Source organism: Saccopteryx bilineata, chromosome 4 (assembly GCF_036850765.1).
Source record: "Saccopteryx bilineata isolate mSacBil1 chromosome 4, mSacBil1_pri_phased_curated, whole genome shotgun sequence".
In the NCBI taxonomy this organism is placed as follows: Eukaryota; Metazoa; Chordata; class Mammalia; order Chiroptera; family Emballonuridae; genus Saccopteryx; species Saccopteryx bilineata.
The window spans coordinates 66,621,077-66,641,070 of record NC_089493.1 but is presented as its reverse complement, the minus strand read 5'-3'; the positions used below and the strand labels follow the sequence as shown (position 1 = coordinate 66,641,070).

General features: G+C 35.9%; 1 protein-coding gene across 3 annotated transcripts in view; it reads right to left on the bottom strand.

Moving 5' to 3' along the window:
- Window positions 1–19,994, bottom strand: part of WDR72 (WD repeat domain 72) — a 239,468-nt gene that overhangs the window by 75,388 nt on the left and 144,086 nt on the right. For 2 of the 3 annotated variants that reach the window (XM_066276258.1, XM_066276257.1), the window contains exons 15-18: window positions 18,636–19,453; window positions 15,510–15,601; window positions 11,045–11,124; window positions 5,142–5,337 (exon numbers count right to left, since the gene is read on the bottom strand). In XM_066276258.1, coding sequence (XP_066132355.1) covers window positions 5,142–5,337; window positions 11,045–11,124; window positions 15,510–15,601; window positions 18,636–19,453 — 1,186 coding nt within the window. The remainder of the gene's footprint in view (window positions 1–5,141; window positions 5,338–11,044; window positions 11,125–15,509; window positions 15,602–18,635; window positions 19,454–19,994) is intronic. The other variant, XM_066276259.1, reaches the window with a different exon arrangement.

Genomic DNA, 19,994 nt, shown 5'->3' with positions numbered 1-19,994 from the left:
CAGAGGTAGAGACAAGTGATACAAAGGAATGATATATAAAGATTTTAAAAGTTTTAGAGTTAGCACATTGTGCAATATAGACTATCAAGTTATCAACCCCACATAACCAGAAGCTTATCATATCTGCCTACTTAGCTCAATTCACCCAAAGGCTGTGCTTGGGATACTTCATTACAGAATATAACAAGGAGGTGGTCTAAAGCATGCATCACTAATATATACATTTGTTTACAAACAACATATATGTTATTAGTATATTAACATTATGCCCATTATAAAATATATACAAAAGCAGAAATTTCAAAAGAATATTACACACACATACACACAGCTTCTGATGTAGCTTAAGATAAGTTTGTCAATGTCATTTACATCTTATTTGCTTACGTTTGCATTATAATTATCTTCTTCAATCCATAGTTTCTTGGCAGGACACATTTGTTCATTTTCTGAAGGTTAGTTTAGTTACTACTAGAAGTCTTCTAAGCAGGGACACGTGAAACTGAACACAGCAGGGGTGAGTGGGAATGTGGAGTGGGTTTTCACTCTTCTTTCAGCATACCTGGAATGTCATATGCAACACTGCACTACCCAGCATAAGAATCAAGCCAAAACACCAGGGTCAATCTTGTATCAAATAGTTTTTGTTTGAAATAATGTAAGTACAGATTTTCCATCTTACTCCTCCATACCCAATTCATCATCAAATACTGTCAGCTATACCTTCAAAATACCTTCAGAATCCAATCACTTTCATCTTCTTGAGGTAGACCACCATATTTGATATAAGTTTCCACCATCAAGATTAGCATAATAGTCTACCAACTGATCTCCTTGCTTCTGTCCTTGACCCTTAAACCTCAGACAATATGATTCTATCAAAATATATGCCATTTGTCTGCTCAAATGGTTTTCCATCTCAGAGAAAAAACCTAAGATCTCACTATGACATGCAAGGCCTTCTATGATGTGCACCCCCTCCCATTACTTCTCTGCTCCTCGCTCTCTCACCTCACACAGACCCTCTCCAAATGACTTCTTTGGCCATAAAGAATTTGTTGACCTGAAGACCTCACAGAGGGTGGTGGAAGATGCATTTACTATAAATAAAGACAGTCAAGAAAGTGTTTCTCTGTGAAGTAGTCTACTATGTTTCAAAGCCTTTCAACAGCTAGACAGATTTTCTTCTGAAAAATTCAGGAGACAAAGAAAGCCTGTCCCAAGCAAGTCCTTTTGTGATTGGCCACCAGGATCACAAAACGTTTGTGTTGAATCAATGTTTATTTCCTTGATTTACTACAAATTCATGGTTTTATTTAAACAGAGAACATTTTCATTATTTAATTTTGTAGATAAGTCTTTGAAAATGATGCAACTAATAAAGATTATTTGCATTACCCATCCATATTTGATGAATCATCTTCACAACCACAGTTTAATGTGAATTTAAATTCAGCCAATAATTCCAGGTGACAGCTTTATCTACAAAGCCTCCGTTTCTATTTAAACCAATTTATTTAATAGAACAATTTATAGCACTTGCTTAAACTGATCCAAATAACATTCAAAAACTAAAGGAAAATAACTTTTAAATGTATTTTAATAATGAAAACCACTACTATTTTTAAATCAATGAATCTTAGCCTCAACTGTGTTAATTATATACTTTCTTATTAAAGAGATTTAAGGAAGATAGTAATGTAATCATTATGAAAAGGTAAACTCAGATAAAATCCACCACTCTCCTATAAAATGCCAATACAGAAATATTAAAACCTCAAATAAAATAAATGCTGTGAAATGTAAGAAATGAAAACACAAAATAAATAAGATACAAAATTATAAAGTTCAAACACATTATAAATCAACTTTCATTTCACTTAATTCCCATTGCCTTCTAGATGTACCTCATGTACAAATAGTTCAATAACTCAGGTGGTTTTCTTTATTACAAGGGCTGAGAAAGCAACAATTAAACACTCTGCATTTTCTTTGGTAACAGAAAATATGATTTATGAGAGAGAAATGAAAATCTAAACCACTCAATAAATTATTCAATTTTTATATCAAACTGATTTAGAACAAATTTTCTTCAAGCTGCCTGTATGGAAAATGCAGTTTACTGGACAAGAACACAGTGTTTTATAAAATATCTGAGTTTGCGTTTCTGTTTCTAGTAATTTTTTTTACTATGGACCATGCACATACCCTCTTTAAAGTAGTGTATTCATTGAAAAAGTGGAATAATAGTGTAAAGTGTATTTTAAGGTGCAAGATACACACCACTGGTGGCATTCAAGATACCTGGTACAGTGATGGACTATTTTTCAAATATTATTTATTTAATTTTTATGAGGAAGATATATAATTAGCATGTCAAAAAGTATTAAGGAGGCAATTTTTCATGAATCTCTCTTTCTCGGAGAGTAGTTATTTTGTTGTTTGTTTTGTTTTAGCTATACTTTGAAACTTCATTTCCATGACCATGGACATTTAAGAAACTGTAAAATTGTTCACACAACTGACTCAAATACTGAAAACAGAGATTTAGGGTTCATGGAATTATGTAAGAATCAAAGGAAAAAAGAATTGAGGTAACATTCATAAAGTATTTAGCATCATGTTGAAGTATACTCAGAACACATTTGTCATTATTTTTCTTCTCTATTATTGCTGTATTACTGTAATGCTAATAAACCAAATACACTATACCCTGCCATAAAAGGATGTTTTTAGTATCTGTACATAATAAAACCATCATCTGTTACTTTTCAAGTGGTTAACAAAGAGGATGCATCAAGTAACTAGGAAAAATAAATTAAGAATGAAAAGAAATTTTTTTAAAAGGAGTGGAGGGGAACTTACAGAAAACACATGAGCAAGGATCTGATAAAATTAAATGACATAAACCATTTATTATAAAAATATTTGGTAAAATAATGTTTTTTTAATAAGACTTTTCCAAAACAAAGAAAAAGGTAATGTAAATATCCAATGTAATATTGTTTGGAAATTTTCCTCTTCAATGAATGCTATGTGTTTCTGATTTAATTGTAATTGCAATTACTAGTTTTCTACAGGCAATATTTCTGCAAAAAACAAACATGTATATATACACTCAGTTCTTTGTGAGTATATCTCTTTTAAATATTCTAAATTTCATCTACTGACATATTAAGTAACTATATTATTTTTGTCTTCCAATTCTTATCACAAAATAACCCTCAATTTTCTTTTAACAGTGGCAAAGAATCATCCAATAATAATCAAAATATCATTAATTCCTAAAATGAAATCTGGGTGTTTAGTTATAGTAAGAAAATCTTTAGAGAAAGATTAAATTTCATAGTGTTAATAGTTCTTATACCCAATAATTAACTGGGGACTGAACAGTTAATTATTACTCAAATAATGGGTAAACCATGTGACAGCAAAACTCATCAAAAGTTTCACCTTGATAACCTGCCATGAATTTCTCACTTAGAAAAGAGGGCTTTGAGCCAGTGGATCTGTTAGACACTCAAGATTAGGAATAAGGTACAGAAACGCCACCTAATGAGCATTAACATATGATGAATGACACTAGCTGTCTTTGGAGAGTTGAAAGAAACCTATTAATGACAATATGGGTGCCTCTCCAAATGAATCAAGAACTCATATGTAGTCACTGAAATTGATTTAAAAAGAAATTTTTATGCTTCTTGCTTAAATGTGTAATACAATTACAATTATGTGATATGATAAAAAAAAACTCCAAGTGGGTGAATTTATCATATAATCATAAATCCTGGAAAACAAAGAAATAAACAATTTAAAATCATGATCAAATTTTATCAAATTATGTATTGAATTTTCCACCCTCAGTAACTGTCTTGGTATCAAAAAATATTCTATTTTGATTTCTGGCCTTCACTGAAGAAGCACTTTTCTGCTAAATATCCTCTCTCACTACATAGTTCTCTCCAATCAGTAATCTTATAAAAATAGTAAGAAGAAATAAGTATAATGCATTTTTAGGAATGATATCTCATCTAAGATTAAAACATTTATTTATAGCAACAATTCTGTGAGTCCCAAATAAATAGAAAGAACGGTAGATTTTTAACATTTTTCTGAAAAAAATTACATTTAATCATATTATAAATCAATTTATTCATCAAAAGGTTATGAATAGGCCCTGGCTGGTTGGTTCACTGGTAGAGCATCAGCCCGGCATGTGGATGTCCCCGGTCTGATTTCTGGGCAGGGCACACAGAAGTGACCATCTGCTTTTCCATTTCTCTTTCTCTCCTTCTTCTTTCTCTATCTCTCTCTTCCTCTCCCACAGCCATGGCTCAGTTGGAGCAAGTTGGCCCTGGGTGCTAAGGGTGGCTCCATGGCCCTGCCTCAGGAGCTAAAATAGCTCAGCTGACAAACAATGGAGCAATGGCTCCAGACGAGCAGAGCATTGCCCAGTAGGCTATTGCTGGGTGGATCCCAGTTGAGGTGCATGAGGGAGTCTGTCTCTCTGCCTCCCCACTTCTCACTTAAGAAAAAAAAAAGCTTACTACTAAATTTAAAAATCAGATTTGTACTTAATTTTTTTACTGTTTTTTCTTTTTTTGAAGTCACAGTTAATGGCTAAAAGATTAGTAAACGTTTTACGGCAGAAATTTAGAGTCACCTGCTAGCCATAAACTATAAATATTATCATTATAAAGTTAAAATGATGAAATGTGTTATAAAATCCAACTATAAACCCATTTAATTTTAGTTCATATTACATGTCTTATTCCAATAAAAGAAAAAATCTGGCACTTGGCTACTATCAAGGTATCAAATGGAAACAAACTTAGAAGCTATTATTATCAGAGTATCCTTATAATGTATATATCCCATTAAGCTATCCTATTTTCATTTTTAATATCTTAACTTCAATACATTTTTTTAATTTTGAAAAATTTTTAGTGATTATAATAAAATTTAGAAGTTCTTTAAAAGCCTGACAATTATAAGAGGAAATTGATAGCAGAATAGGTCAGAAATAGGACACTTGGCACAGTGTTTGCAGAAATGATATATTGTGAACTCATATTCTCAACAAGTTCTAAGTAGTAGAAAAAATTCTGATGAAAGAGCAGGCCAATAAATTTTGCACTTACTTTGCAGAGGCAAATTGTCAGTAATACACTGTAACTCTAGCTCCTCCGTCAGTTCTGTCTTTGGTGGGATCTGAAACATCTGATAGTTACCAGTCTCAGTCATGGTCCCTGGTTGACTGTTGATTGGTGTCTTTCTCAAGATCTTCATGTGCTGTTGAACTTCCGCCAAGAGAACAGCTTGTATTGCTTCCATTACCTGTTAAGTTTGTGTTTCCATATAAATTACATTTAGTACTATTACAAAGGTTTGTAGTATTGCACAAAACCCAAAGCCTGGAATTTTGATTAGAAAAGTTTCCAATAGGTTGCAACATTATATTCCACTAAAATTAGCACCTGAAACAATTGAAATGCAGATATTGAAAACTGGTGCCTAAACCATCACACTGTTCTTTTGCAAATGCAAGAGATTATAGAAGAAAGTTGAAAAGAGTTCTGAATTTTCTCCTAAGATATTTTCATTTCTACAAGAAAATAAAGAGAATTAATTTGAATATATCATAATACTCTTTATAACAACTTTAGCCTCTCAAGCAATGTCTAGCTCCAAAGCACTATTTAGTTGAAAACACTATTTAAACTAGGTTTGATAAGAAAGTTAAAAGCAAGACTTTAACTGCCCTGGCCAGTTGGCTCAGTGGTAGAGCATCAACCTGGCATGCAGGAGTCCTGGGTTCTATTTCCGGCCAGGGCACACAGGAGGAGCGCCCATCTGCTTCTCCACCCCTCCCCCTCTCCTTCCTCTCTGTCTCTCTCTTCCCCTCCCGCAGCCGAGGCTCCATTGGAGCAAAGTTGGCCCGGGTGCTGAGGATGGCTCTATGGCCTCTGCCTCAGGCGCTAGAATGGCTGTGGTTGTAACAGAATGACACCCCAGATGGGCAGAGCATCGCCCCCTGGTGGGCATGCCGGGTGGATCCCAGTTGGTTGGGCACATGTGGGAGTCTGTCTGACTGCCTCCCTGTTTTCAACTTCAGAAAAATACAAAAAAAAAAAAAGCAAGACTTTAATAATAAATCTCAGTAATCTACGTGTGTGTGTGTGTGTGTGTGTGTGTGTGTGTGTGTGGCTTTATATAGCTCAAAATACTGCAAGATTAAACTTCAAATTATTGTACATTCCTAGTCAAGGACATGTGGTTTAATGGAAAGAGGGGGGGAATGTTTGTCACAGTGCATTGAATCCACTATCTTCATTTTTAGAATGACGAATCTGGGATGTGCCATCCTAAGATCTACACAGACTTGGTGGACAGGCCTTCTGAGTCTTGCTTCTATGTCTTTGTTGTGTATCTTATCTCAAGTTCTATACCCTTATCCCCAAGGAAAAAGCCAGTGTACCAGAGTCTCTTTCTGGGAAGAAATAAGACGAGGTCCAGGAGTTAGGTCAAGCTCATGGAAACCAAGTGCTGAATGAGGGAGAAAAAAGGAAGGGCACCACTGATCTAGGTGAACTTGGGACACCTATTATTATCCTTCTCTGGTTGACAATTAAACTTTTCATATACCACAGCCCAATGCCTGCTCCTTTTCCCTCCAAACTTTGCCTCCCAATGACTTGTTCCACAACTGCCATGACCCCCTCTGCATTATCCTCAGGCTACCCTGATAATGCCTAGGGCTTTATAGGGCTTGGGTTTTGGAACAACACTAACTGAGACTGGTGATGGAGAAAGGTGACGTAAGAAACAGAACATGTAGTCATCTAAGTATTTATTTAGTCTCTTTATGTGGTATGGAAGCATAGGAGACTTTTAGACTCCAGGGACACTCAGACAGCTGTTGTGTGGAAGATACTTACTGAACTACTGGGGTAGGAACAGCTGGGCCCTTCACCTTTAATATGGGAAGCTTCCCAAAAGTGTCAGAGCAGCTTCCTAATCACTGATTATCCCTCTGTTCTTGTCCACCCAAATGCTTACACTCAAATGCTTGGCTTGATTATAAAGAAAGGATAATGAATAAAGTGATTTTTACTATTGCATACCATGTCTATGAACACTGTAGTACTGCCTGTCACAATTCAGGTATGAAATGTTTACTCATGCGCATCACACGATGAGACTCTCCACACTGTGTCAGCTATTACGAAACCATGAATCTAACATACAGTTCTACATATCATAATAAGGGTGAATCATGCCTATTAATATCTACCATGTTATAATATATATCATATTAACAACTAAAAAATGTTTACCGATATATACTCTATATCAAAATATAGATGAACCATGCTCACTTATAAATTACATATGATGAAACAAGCTATATTAATTATTCATGAACAATTTTGCATCACTGACTTTTATTTTAATTCTGTCACACATTTTATGTGGCAGCACCGATACAAGATATGGATGTTGTGGTAAAAGGAGCTCTGAGTCATAAATGAGAAAGCCTGAGTTCCTGATCCAACTATGACAGTAACTACAAATGCAACCTTTGACAAGCTCAGGTGCTACTCTGGAACTTAAGTACTCATAAAACAAAGTCTGTGATACTGAGAGAGGCTGGAAAGAGAGCTTCCAGTCACAGAATTCTGTGTGCAACTTTCTTCTGTCTATAATTCAGAAGGGCTACTGGAAGAGATTTCCAGGCCCATGGTGCATTTAGAATATGGTCTAACCCTGAGAATGAGCAGTTTGGCCACATGCCCCACAGAATTATGGCTGTCCTCTCAGTGGGATCATTATCATCTCTGAGGAGCACCCACAATTGTGATTTAGAATACCCTCTAAATCACTGGACATAACAGTCTATAACAACCTGCAACAATATTCTTTCTAAAAATATACAGAGATGTATGTACTTTTATCTAACATTTCTAGTTATTGGATTCATCTAGTATGACCACATATTTTAACTGTTAAATTTTTTATGTATTTGTCATTACAAATGCATATTGTAAGAATAATTAGTAATAGCATCATTAAAAAACAAAAGAAAGTAAAAATAACAGAATAAAACATATTACCCATAATGAGCAGGCTACTCAGAGCCATAAAATTTAAAACTGAATACTGAATGACACATGCCTACTTGGAAACAAACTCAAAATACATGCTTACGTTCAGTGTGAAAACAATAAAGCATTGTCCCCACTCAGAGAAATGACACTGCTTATTAGCAAGTAGTAACGTTATCACAGAATCTGGTATACAGTAGGCACTAAATAAATATTAATGGAATTAAAATAGATTCTGTACACTTTAAAATAAATAGAGGAAAGTAGAATTTATTGATAATTTCTAACCATTAATACTTGAGTTCCTCTAGTATATAAACACAGTAGATAAATTTTATAAATGGGCAGGATAAAATTTACCCCAACAAAATATGAAATTTCTACAGTATTTTACAAATTTTGTGAATTTTAATAATGAGTTAGAATTGAAAACACTATGCCTATAAAGCTGTCTTCCAAAGGCAACTTTCTCTGAAATAGATATGCAAATATTACACTCATATGAGAGAATGTGCAGTGATTTAAAATAAGGTTTACAAATCCATTGGCTGGAGACAGCCACAAATCTGGAACACATGCTTATTGCTAGAAGTATTATTACAGTGCCATAGGCAAGCTAAAAATTTTAATGGTTTTCGACTAACACCTTGAAACAGCAAAGTAAAATAGCACCAAATATTATGAAAGCTCATTCGAGGCCCCAAGGCCTGCTTGTAGTTCTGATGTCCAGATTTTCTGGTATAAAAGCATTTCTCTAACACTCAGCTCACACTGGCCCTTCGTGTCCTTGCAGCATCTCCTGAAGAAGCAGCACTTCTTCTGCCTTACAGGATATCATATTTCACCCACTAGAATTAGATTAGGAAATCCCAATAACTTTAATGCAACTTCAGAAACATGCAAATTAGCACCCCGAAACCTTGCAGTTGCTCTTCCAGCACTTACCGCTATGTTGGGTATGTTTAGTGTGTGAGAAGTGAAAGAGGCAGTTTTCAGACAAACTTGTTCATCAAAAAAAAATATGCTCCTTCTTAACCCCTTCCTTAAGGGAACCCCTGCACCCCATTCAAGTGCTGAAGTAGGATTTTGCTCTATTTTACCAAAGCACTCCATTCCCACCCAGTGCTCCCAAGATACATTGAAAAGTTGATTCAAGTTAACATGATTAGACTAACTGCTTAAATAAACAGCTTTATTAGTAATTTGAGGACTGGTTAATGAAGCATTTAAATGGATACTCGCAAAGTCTCCGTTTTTTCCTGAAGGGCGGGGGGATTCTCATTCCCACTTTGCACATGAGGAGAATAAACAGTCAAGTTAAACCTATCTTCCAGTCATTCATCAGGGTAGTGGCAGAGATGAGAGGAAAAGAAAACTGTGATGCTTGGACTTCTTATAGTGCGAGTCATAAGTGTTCTGGTAGTATTTTTTCTGCTCCCAGCATTTTGTAAAAGGTCATAAAATCATAGAACCTTAAAGATCCATTAGTCCAAACATGTCCAAACCACATTAAAACTTATCTGAAGGTCAAATGAACAGCTACAAAGATCCTTTGTTAGAGCAATTCAGAATAAATGTTCTAGTGAATTCTCTTCTTTAAGGTTTTTTTTCCCCCATTGTGAAATTTTTTTGGCTACTAGGGGGGAAAGTCTACATTCACTAGATAGACTCTTTTAGGGTGATAACTAATATGTTGGTAAAGTCAACATGTATTAATGTTCATTTGATTATCACAGAGGTTTTTTGCATAGCCATTCATTCATTGAACATTTATTGACTATCTATTGTCACTACTGTTTTTCTGGGCACTGGTCAAGGAAGGGTGATTGAGACCAAATCCCTGCTCTCAAAAAATGGCTATAACAGCAAGGAGACAGAATATAAGCAAGCAAAGAACAATAAATAACAAAAAATGGTATGATTCCCATCAAAAACAAGTATAACCAATAAAATAAAAGTGGGTAATGTGATAGTGACTGAAGGCACAGGATGGGGGAGGGTGAGGTGGCACTGTTAGGTGGAGTGATCAGGGAAGACCTCTCTGAGGATACGGCTTTTGAGCAAAAGGTGAATGGAAAGATGAGGGTTCCAGTGCAAGAGAACAGTCAAGTCCTGAGGTGAAAATGAGCTTCATGTGTTCTGGCAATATAAAGAAGGTCAATGCGGCTAGAAAGACTAGGAGGGGGAATGATGAGCAAAGAGGTGAGGCTAGCAACAAATCATATAAAAACTTGTAGGCAATTGCAATAGCCATTTCAATCATGTTTATTTTGCTTTATAGGGTTATCCCCCACAGTTTGTTCTGAGTTAATTTTTCTTTGTTTCCTTGTAACCCAAAATAACCATTTTTAATTATAGTTATTGCTATTCTTGTCTTGTGAATTTGATATGCATTAAGCTCATGAAGAAAAATAAAGTCCCAATAAATATTTATCTAATCAATGTACAAAGCTAGCCACATAGCTTTTAGGACCTAAAAAAGCACGAAAAGAGAAAGGACTTAAATCGGGCATTGAAACCAGCTCTCTAAATCAGCTCACAGATGCAGTACTCTCAGGGTAGAAAAATGATTTCTAACTACACTTACCAAATTCCTAAGCCTAGGGGGCCTTTACATCGTGGCACATTTTGAAATAAAACAATAGACAATTCTGCCACAAACTAAAACCTCAATGAACAATAGGCTACTGATAACATGGACATTCCTTCCTCAGCTCCCTCCATCCGTACCCCTTCACTCGGTGCATTCTCGCGGGTTATTTTCCACTTCCCCCACTTATTTTTAGTCTCTACATGAGCCCTGTTAAAATGCTGTGGGAAGAGGACATTGTGTGATGACAAGAGTACCTATTTACTTGTACTTTCAAGTAAAGGGGAGTACGCATGAACCCCAGCAGCAAGAAGCTCCCACAATTTCTAGAACAGGAGCAGGATCCTACCTGCACAGACTGGTCTCTCCAACAGGAAATGAGCTTCAACAGTGAAACGTCAACTTCGGGTATATGGGGTTCGTTCTTACCTAGAAACATTTAGAACACATATCTTGAAAGTATTAAAGATGGATGCATTCCAGTGGTCCTCAACTCCACCGGCACATTAGAATCACCTGGGGAGCCTGACCTGTGGTGGTGCAGTGGGTAAAACGTCGACCTGGAAACGCTGAGGTTGCCCGTTCGAAACCCTGGGTTTCTCTCATCAAGGCACATATGGGAGTTGATGCTTTCTGCTCCTCCCCCCTTCTCTCTCTCTCTCTCTCCCTCTCTCTCTCTCTCTGTCCCCTCTCTCTAAAATGAATAAATAAATAAGTACATTTTTTTTAAAATCACCTGGGGAGTGGCCCCAGCCAGTTTTCTCAGTGGATTGAGCATCAACCAGTATATGGAAACCTAAGTTCAATCCCCGGTCAGGGTACACAGGAGAAGCAACCACCTGCTTCTCTCTCCCTTCCTTTCTCTTTTCTCTCTCTCTCTGCCTCTCCCCGCAGCCAGTGGCTTGACTGGTCCAAGCATCAGCCTCAGGCGCTAAGGATAGCTCAGTTGGTCCAAGCCTATGCCTCAGGTGCTGAGGAGAGCTTGGTTGATTCAAGCATCAGCCCCAGACAGGGGTTGCCAGGTGGATCCTGGTCAGGGTGCATGCATGAATCTGTCTCACTACCTCCCCTCCTCTCACTTTTTAAAAAAAAAAAAGGAAAAAAAAATAGAATCTCCTGGGGAAATTTTTTTCAATAACACCAATGCCCAAGGTCAATCTCCCAGATACTCTGGTTTAATGGGTCTCAGAAGGAGGGTGGATCAGGCATTAATACTTTGTAAAAGTACCTCAGATGATTTTCATGTATAGCCAAAGTCGAGAACCATTAATTAACTTATATGTATTACCAATAATTATACTAACAATATTCACTTTAAATCAACTTCATCTTTACACCTTAAATCCATCTTTGTACTTTTTTGCCAACAAAAAGACTAATATTCCTACACAAAACAGATTAACAAATTTTATACGTAATTCCTTCTTCATACAAATAGTTCCTGAAATTGTTTCTGTTACACAGAAATCATATATAAGACTTCCTTGGATTTATCCTTACCTGGCTGTACTACTCTGATCAATAGGGACAGCACTTCAGTCTTAACTTGCCTCATTTTGTTATGTATTCTTTCTTTTAAGTTTGCCCTCTTGAATCTCCTTTCTATTCATTTGCCTTAATGCTCAGTGTGAAATTTTAAGAGTGGGCTAGGGCTTGGTTTATTTAAATCGATCTATAGTGTCCTACACAAAAAAGCACTTAAAAAGTACCTTTTCGTTAGTTGAAAATGTATGTATTATCACCCAAGTGAAAAATCAATGAATTAAGGCTTTCTGATAGGTAAAATATATTACTGAGGTTCCAGGTCCCAGGAATGAGGTAAAAACAACGAGCGCTTGTGTTGAAGGGAACAATGACTATAATTGTCTATTTAAATTAATGTATTAATATACATTTAAAATCCCGCCATCAACCTTTTAAATTAGTACTAGTCCAATATGTATTTCATTAAATCATTTTAAATATTAATAGATATGTGTGCATATGTGCATATGTATTAACTTTGTGGTCAAGAGAAATGTGTTAGAAGGTACTAGGTATACTGTAAATTGAGAACATAAAAAAAATATATGAGAAAATTATCACTCATTAAATCATTATTTTTTCCTGATGAAACATCAAATGTGAATTTGAACTGACCAAGAAAACTTGCAAGTATGATAGGGCACTATGATTTTAGAGTCATAAGCACAGCAGGTCAGAGAAAATTTTTTTTGATCTCTCTCCTCTTTCCTCTCTCCTTTTAATGACCTTGTGACTCCACCTTCAAAGAAAAGGACTGGTCTCAACTACAGCTGCTTACTGGCATCATGGGATACTTCACAGCACACTTTACGGTGATCTTAAAATTTTAATATCGGGCAGAAATGAGAGCCAACTTTTCTTGGCAATGTCAGTGAGTTAAAAAATTAATTGCAACTTCAAAAAGAAAGATATAAAGAAAACATCCCTGGTTTACCAATAGTATCGAGTTGCCATTCTTGCTGACAGAAGTGGGTATTGTTCCTGTCAACCCTCTGGAATAAGCACTGCAGCATTATTTTATTCTTTAGGATTTGATTATAGAATTAATAGCACAAAATAAGTTCCTCTTTTCTTTTTACCTCTCATCTTCCAATTATTAAAACACAAAATCATATTTTTTTATGACCCAACCAGACTTTAAATGTTATAAGTGCCAACTGTAAACATTACAGAGACATCAGCAGTAACACCAGCTGCTCAGGCTGCTTCGGTTGGGGCAGCCTTAGGAAACCCTGGGGCGCCTGTGCCTCTGGTCAACAACTCCAGTCAAACCACCTGTATTATGCCTTAAATTCTAATCCATTTCCTAGTGTTACAAAAGATGAAAATAAGGATAAATACTAGAAGGACCACTACCTAAGGAAAAAGCAGGCGCCCCAAAACGGGGCCATAGAGGGAGGACACTACTTGTAATCACAAATGTGAAAAGTGGCCTGACATGATATGAAAGGAGTTTGGAATCAGACAGAGTTGGACTGGAATCCTGCCCTCTCTGCTTATGACTGTGAGTAAGTTATCTAAGTCCTGACTCCCAGCTGCTCTAAGAGTAAAACAGAGAGAGTCTCTCCTACTGTGTATGTAGGGTCCTATAAATACTGAGATAATATACACAAAATTATTAGCATAATTCTTTGAACATACCACTTTAAAACATCCCAATTGTTCTTTTCAGTAGCACTGTGAGGGCCCCTATGCAATGTCATTCAGGTCATTCCAATGTATCAGTAATATAATACACAACTTTGGAGGCAATATGCACATCAAGTCTGGAATATTATTCCTATTTTACAAATGCATAAATATAGTCCTTAAAGAAGTAAAAGCCATGCCCAAAGTTATATAAGCAGTAACTGGCCGAACTGGATCTATAAACTTTAGCTATCTCCATAATAACTGTTCTTTTTACTATTCAACTATTAATTCAAAAATATTTGCTTAGTTCTTTGCAGGCATTGATCTAGGAACTGGAAATATAGCAATGCATAAAACGGTCATAGAAAGAAATAAAATCTATAAGACATATTTTACTAGCAGGAGGTAGATGGTAAATAAAAAGCAAAAAGTATATATACGTATGTCAGATGGTGAAAAAGATTGTGGAAAACAGTAAAACAGGGCAAGGGATAGGTTGTGCTGGGAGAAGGGAGGGCACCTTCATTGATGAAATGGCATTTGAGCAAGACTTGAAGGATGTGGAGTGAAAATAAGGGGCAGCAGGCTGAACGCTGTGGAATCTGGGGAAAGAGAATTCCGGGCAGAGGAAACAGCCAGTGCAAAGGCCCAAAGATCTGCCTGAAACGTAGGGGTGACAGTAAAAAGGCCAAGGTAGCTGGACCATCGGAAGCAGAAAATAAGCACAGAGAGGTAAGGTCAAATGGGCGTGTGTGCGCAATGATGTAGGTAGAAAAGCCGGGTCATCTAGTGGCTTGTGAGCTACCCTACATACTGTGGCTTTTATTGAGAGTGACAAAGAAGCCACCAAAAGGTTTTGAAGTCAAAGCATGAAGTTCTAACTTAGTTTTGAATAGAAAATTCTGGTTTCTTGATTGGGAATAAAGTGTAGGAACCAAAAATAGGAGCAGATGAATGGTTAGGAGGTTCCTGTAGTTATCAAGTCCAACAGGTGATTAAGGGTCAAGAAGGGTGGTTCTGTAGTGGAGAGAAAGAGTCAAAATCTGGGATATATTCTGAAGGTAGAACCAACATGACCACTAGGAGATTAGATCTTGGTACGAGAGAGAGGAAAATGTCAAAAACACCAAAGTTTTGGTCTTAACACCTGGAAGGCTAGAATTGCTACTTACTAAGATGTCAAAGATTTGAGGAGGTATCTGAACATCCAGAAGATTTCAAGAACCATTATATGACTCCCAAAATAGCTCTAAAATTCTTTCATGTAATAATTACTTATTTGGTAATACAGGTACCTATGCAATAAACTTCCCCATAAATCACATAAGACCTTCATTTAACATACAAATATCTCAGACTACTTTCAGAAAGTTGCAGACTACCAGGCATTTCAAGAACATTTGATGAAATCATCATATTACATGTCTTATAAGATATTACTTAATAAAAGTTTTCATCTATGTTTCCATATTGGCAGAATACAAAAAATATAACCATTGAAATTCAGACTAAGTCAAACAATAATTAGACACATTGCTCATTCCAAACTGTAGAGTGCAATCCAGTTACAGAAATACCAGTTATTTTATATCATAGAAGTAAAAAAAAAAAAAAAAAAAAAAAGGAAAGAAAGAAACACTGTATTTTTAACATCTTACCACTTCGTAAGTAACTGTAGAAGCTTGAAAAATGCAAAATATCATTCCCAGGATCTTTCACTTTGTTATGCACAGATTCCATTTTGAAAGAGCTGTTTAAAAAATTTTTAAAGAATAATTTTGAAGGTGTATGAAGAATATCTTGAAAAATAAATTGAAGATATGAACGCATGACCACTTTAACAAATTTGGGAAGTGAACACATTATTTTAAGCAATGTCTTTCATATGAACCTCTTTGATGAATCTTATTCTCCCCTAAAACTTTAGTCCTAATTAAGTTGTGAATTTTAGTTTACCCATATTCTCTTGGACTCACTTTTACAGCAGGGGCCTTGCTACTTTAGGTCATGCAATTTGTGGCTAATGCAATATATTTTTGAATCCTAATACATTGACATCTGCCGAAGAATTCTCCCCAGGTGCCATCAGGAGCTGCTGCAGGCAGGCTTTCCTCTAATCCAGGGACTGCGTGGCCACTTTCAGAGACTGTCCAAGCATGTTCTCAGAGGCAGACAGCTCTTTTCTTAATATTCAGTGACATCATGAACACAACTGTTAAGCAGAGAAGGGTTTCTCAACCTTCATTCATAACCACAGTAAAATGTTAGTGAAATGGTCAAATCTGTTGGAAGAATTTGAGGTGACAAATCTAATACACATTATTTTGATTTTCTGAGAAGGGACATGCAGTCTCATGTGATTTGCTGTTAACAATGTTTGTATTAATGAATAATTCTGTAAAGAATTAACTAAGATGTAGTAATGATTTTGAGGCCATTTAAATGAGAAGGCATGGTGAAAGCGTTTCACCTCCCTTAGAGTGCTCAAGACATACCTGTGTTTCACTATTTCATAATCAAGACCAAACTCAGAATAAACACCTCTGGCAAACAATAACTAAGTCCCTCACCTGCTGACCTGCTGTGGGATCACAATTAGGCAAATGAATATAATTTGTTAGCAGCCCCAGTTTTTAAGAATTTGAAGACATCTTGGCCCTGGCCGGTTGGCTCAGTGGTAGAGCGTCAGCCTGGCGTGAGGAAGTCCCAGGTTCGATTCCCGGCCAGGGCACACGGGAGAAGCACCCATCTGCTTCTCCACCCCTCCCCCTCTCCTTCCTCTCTGTCTCTCTCTTCCCCTCCCGCAGCCAAGGCTTCATTGTAACAAAGTTTGCCCGGGCACTGAGGATGGCTCTGTGGCCTCTGCTTCAGGCGCTAGAGTGGCTCTGGTCGCAACAGAGCAGCACCCCAGATGGGCAGAGCATCGCCCCCTGGTGGGCATACTAGGTGGATCCCGGTCAGGCACATACGGGAGTCTGTCTGACTGCCTTCCCGTTTCCAGCTTCAGAAAAATACAAAAAAAAAAAAAAAAAAAGAAAAAAAGAAAAAAAAAAGGATTTGAAGACATCTTAATGATCACCTATCCCACTTACCTGACTTTGTAAATGAGGAAAGAAACGTCTAAAGCATCAAGTGACTAGTCCAAAGCCACATAGCTACATAAACAATAAAATCAGGATTCATGTCAGGGTTTTCAGGCTCTAGGATGACTGTATTTTTTTTAAACCATACTTTAGGTATGTAATTTTCTTAGTAATAGAAAAGAAAGTAAAAGAAGCCTATATGAAATTAAAAAAAAAATCAAATAAATAGAAGAAAATAGAGGATAATAAAGTACTAAAATTTTCCAGTCTATTTTCTCAGTTTTAAGGTCACACACAGAAAATGAAAAACCCAGTAACACAGAAACATTATAACAGAAGGAAGCACAACACGGAATCCTACGGAATCCACATGGACTTGCCATGCTACCAGACTGCAGGTTCACCGAGGGCGGGAACTTTGTGACAGTGCCTGGCATAGGTATGTATGGAATTGAGCTCTTATCAAAGACCAGAAATGTCAAGGACCATTTACCACCATGTATTGGGTAGTTTAAATAATATCTCTTTTGTAAAGGCTTTCTAGATGTTTCATGTTGCACTAATTACTCTTTTTACACTGATCACCTATAATATTTATACTATAAATGTTTTCCCTAATTTCTTTACCTTACTTCTATATTTTTTTGTGTTTCATGTGCATTATCTTTATCATTTAAATAAGCTCATATTCAAAGGAGAAATGTATTTATATTTTTCCTGTAGGCTAGTGCTTAGGACATTTTCTGTGAGTAGTTGGTGAATTGAATTAAATCTTCTAATGTCAGGCCATGAAAAACTACAGTGAAATTTAGCAGTGGGAAAGGGTAAACACTCAGAGTCATGGTTAGTAATTAATCAGGCTCTAGAATTAGACAATGGTGTTCAGCCTTGAATCAGACTCTAAGAAGCTGACTTCATCTTGGGGTTGGTATCTTCTCTCCATAAGCCTTAATAGCCTCACATATATAATGAGCAAGATAATAGGACCTCTAACCCAGCTTTGCTATATATATTAAATGAAATCATGTATGTAAAGGGTTTACATGGTTAACAGTAGATATTAAACACTCAAAAATAATAGTTATCATTATTAAACTGTACTTTCTATAAATTATTGATGGTTTTTTTATTTTAATATTCCAAAGTATAAATTAAATGGTGGGATATGAGGAATGAAATTCTTAAACTTTTCCTTTCCTTATGATATATAAAATATATCATCATAAGCATTTACTTAAATGTTCTTTGTTCATATTTAATTCACAGTAACTACAATGGATTTCAAGGTGTATGCATACATGTATGTATGTGTGTATGTATGTAGCTATGTATGTGTGCATCTATCTGTATATCTATTTATCTATCTATATACCTATCTATCTATCTAACATCATCTATCTATCTGTCTATTGAATCATTCAGTGTCCAGAACTTTGATTTTTCTGGCACATATTATGAGAGCAATGGATATTTGTTGAATGAATAATTTTAAAACATCGATTTATTGCCCAAATTATCCTCAGATATCAAAAATTAAAAGAAAGAGTTTCTAAAATGTGTTTGGAGCTAAAGGTTGCTGCACATTTATTCTTCATGTGAAGGAAGGAAAGAGAGGAAAGAAGCTAGAGAGTTAAATATAGCAAATAATATTTTTTTAAATGTCTCAAATAAGAATAGTCATAACGTTTAGGCATGCCTTACCTATCAATTCCACTTGCCAATTCTACAGGCATGTTAACGAATTTGTTAACTAAAAATAGTCTTCTTAATAAATAAGCTATAGTGTTTGACTCATGCAAAGAATCACAATTATTTTCCAGCCCTCTTGCCATCCCAGCCTCATTTGGAAGAGTGGATATGTATTTATTTGACAAGTCCAAAACTTTTCTGGAAAACAGATTTACTGTTGAACAGTCTTTTTTCATTTCAGCATTGTCTAAATTCCAGCCAGGCAGCATCAATGAAAAGTGCTCTTCATTTGAAGCAAGTCCTAAAGAAACAGGGCCCTGCAGCTTTAAAATATTGAGATGCTTAATACAGAGATTATCGAATTCTTTATCCACTCCCCATGGCAAAAGGCAAGATAGAAGCAATTTGGCTGCATCTATTATGAGGTTGGCATCAAATTTTCTTGATGGCTTTGGGTGTGTCTTTTTGGAGCTCTTCATTTTCTTCTGCCTTTTAATGCCATCATTTTCTTCTAAAACTGCGATGGAATTATCTCCTTGGGCTGGGGTTTCACTAGCAGGCTTGGCTTGCGCCTCTGCTGAGAGAGGACCACAGGCAGTTTTATTTCTTTTTAGTGTCAATGTTTTCTTCTCTACTGTACTTCTGGCTCTTCTCAGGATCTCACTACCACTGAATGAATTAGAAGGGTCACTATCACGGGTTGAAGTCGACAGCAGAAGTTCAAGAAGGTTTTCCAAGTCAAATAGAAGAATATGAAAGCCAATGTTACTCCATTTTGTCTTCACAGGCAAGACATTAAAAGGACCTGAGAACGGCTTGTCATCAGCAACCTAAAGGAGATTTAAAAAAACAAACAAAAAAACCTTTATGTGTCTATGTTTCAAAGTCCTTATTTTTAAGTGATTTTATTCAAGGTCTCATGATAGTAAAATGGCATAAGTATTTAATAGCAGTACAAGTAAAGACAAGGCATTTCAATTTTTTTCTTAACTATAAATAGTCCCAACTAAAAATTTGCATTAGGAATTTATCCTACTTTTTTCATTTCTATAAATCATCAGAGTCCAATTTCCATTATATTTTTAAATCTTCACCAAAGCTGCTTGTATTATAGATATCTGCCACTTCATCTCAGAAAGTTGATAAATGTTATAATGGGTCAAATGGCAAAGTTGGTGGAAAATATGAAATAAATCTCATATATGTGAAAAAAAATTCCCCTCTAAATTAAAAATTATATATTCTAATATATTTAAACATTTTTTGTTTTTAAAACTTTTCTTTTCCTCTAAAAATATAAATTAGAACCTATGGAATAATATGGTACCAAATTGACACATTCTTTTATATATATGTTCACATCTTCCTATC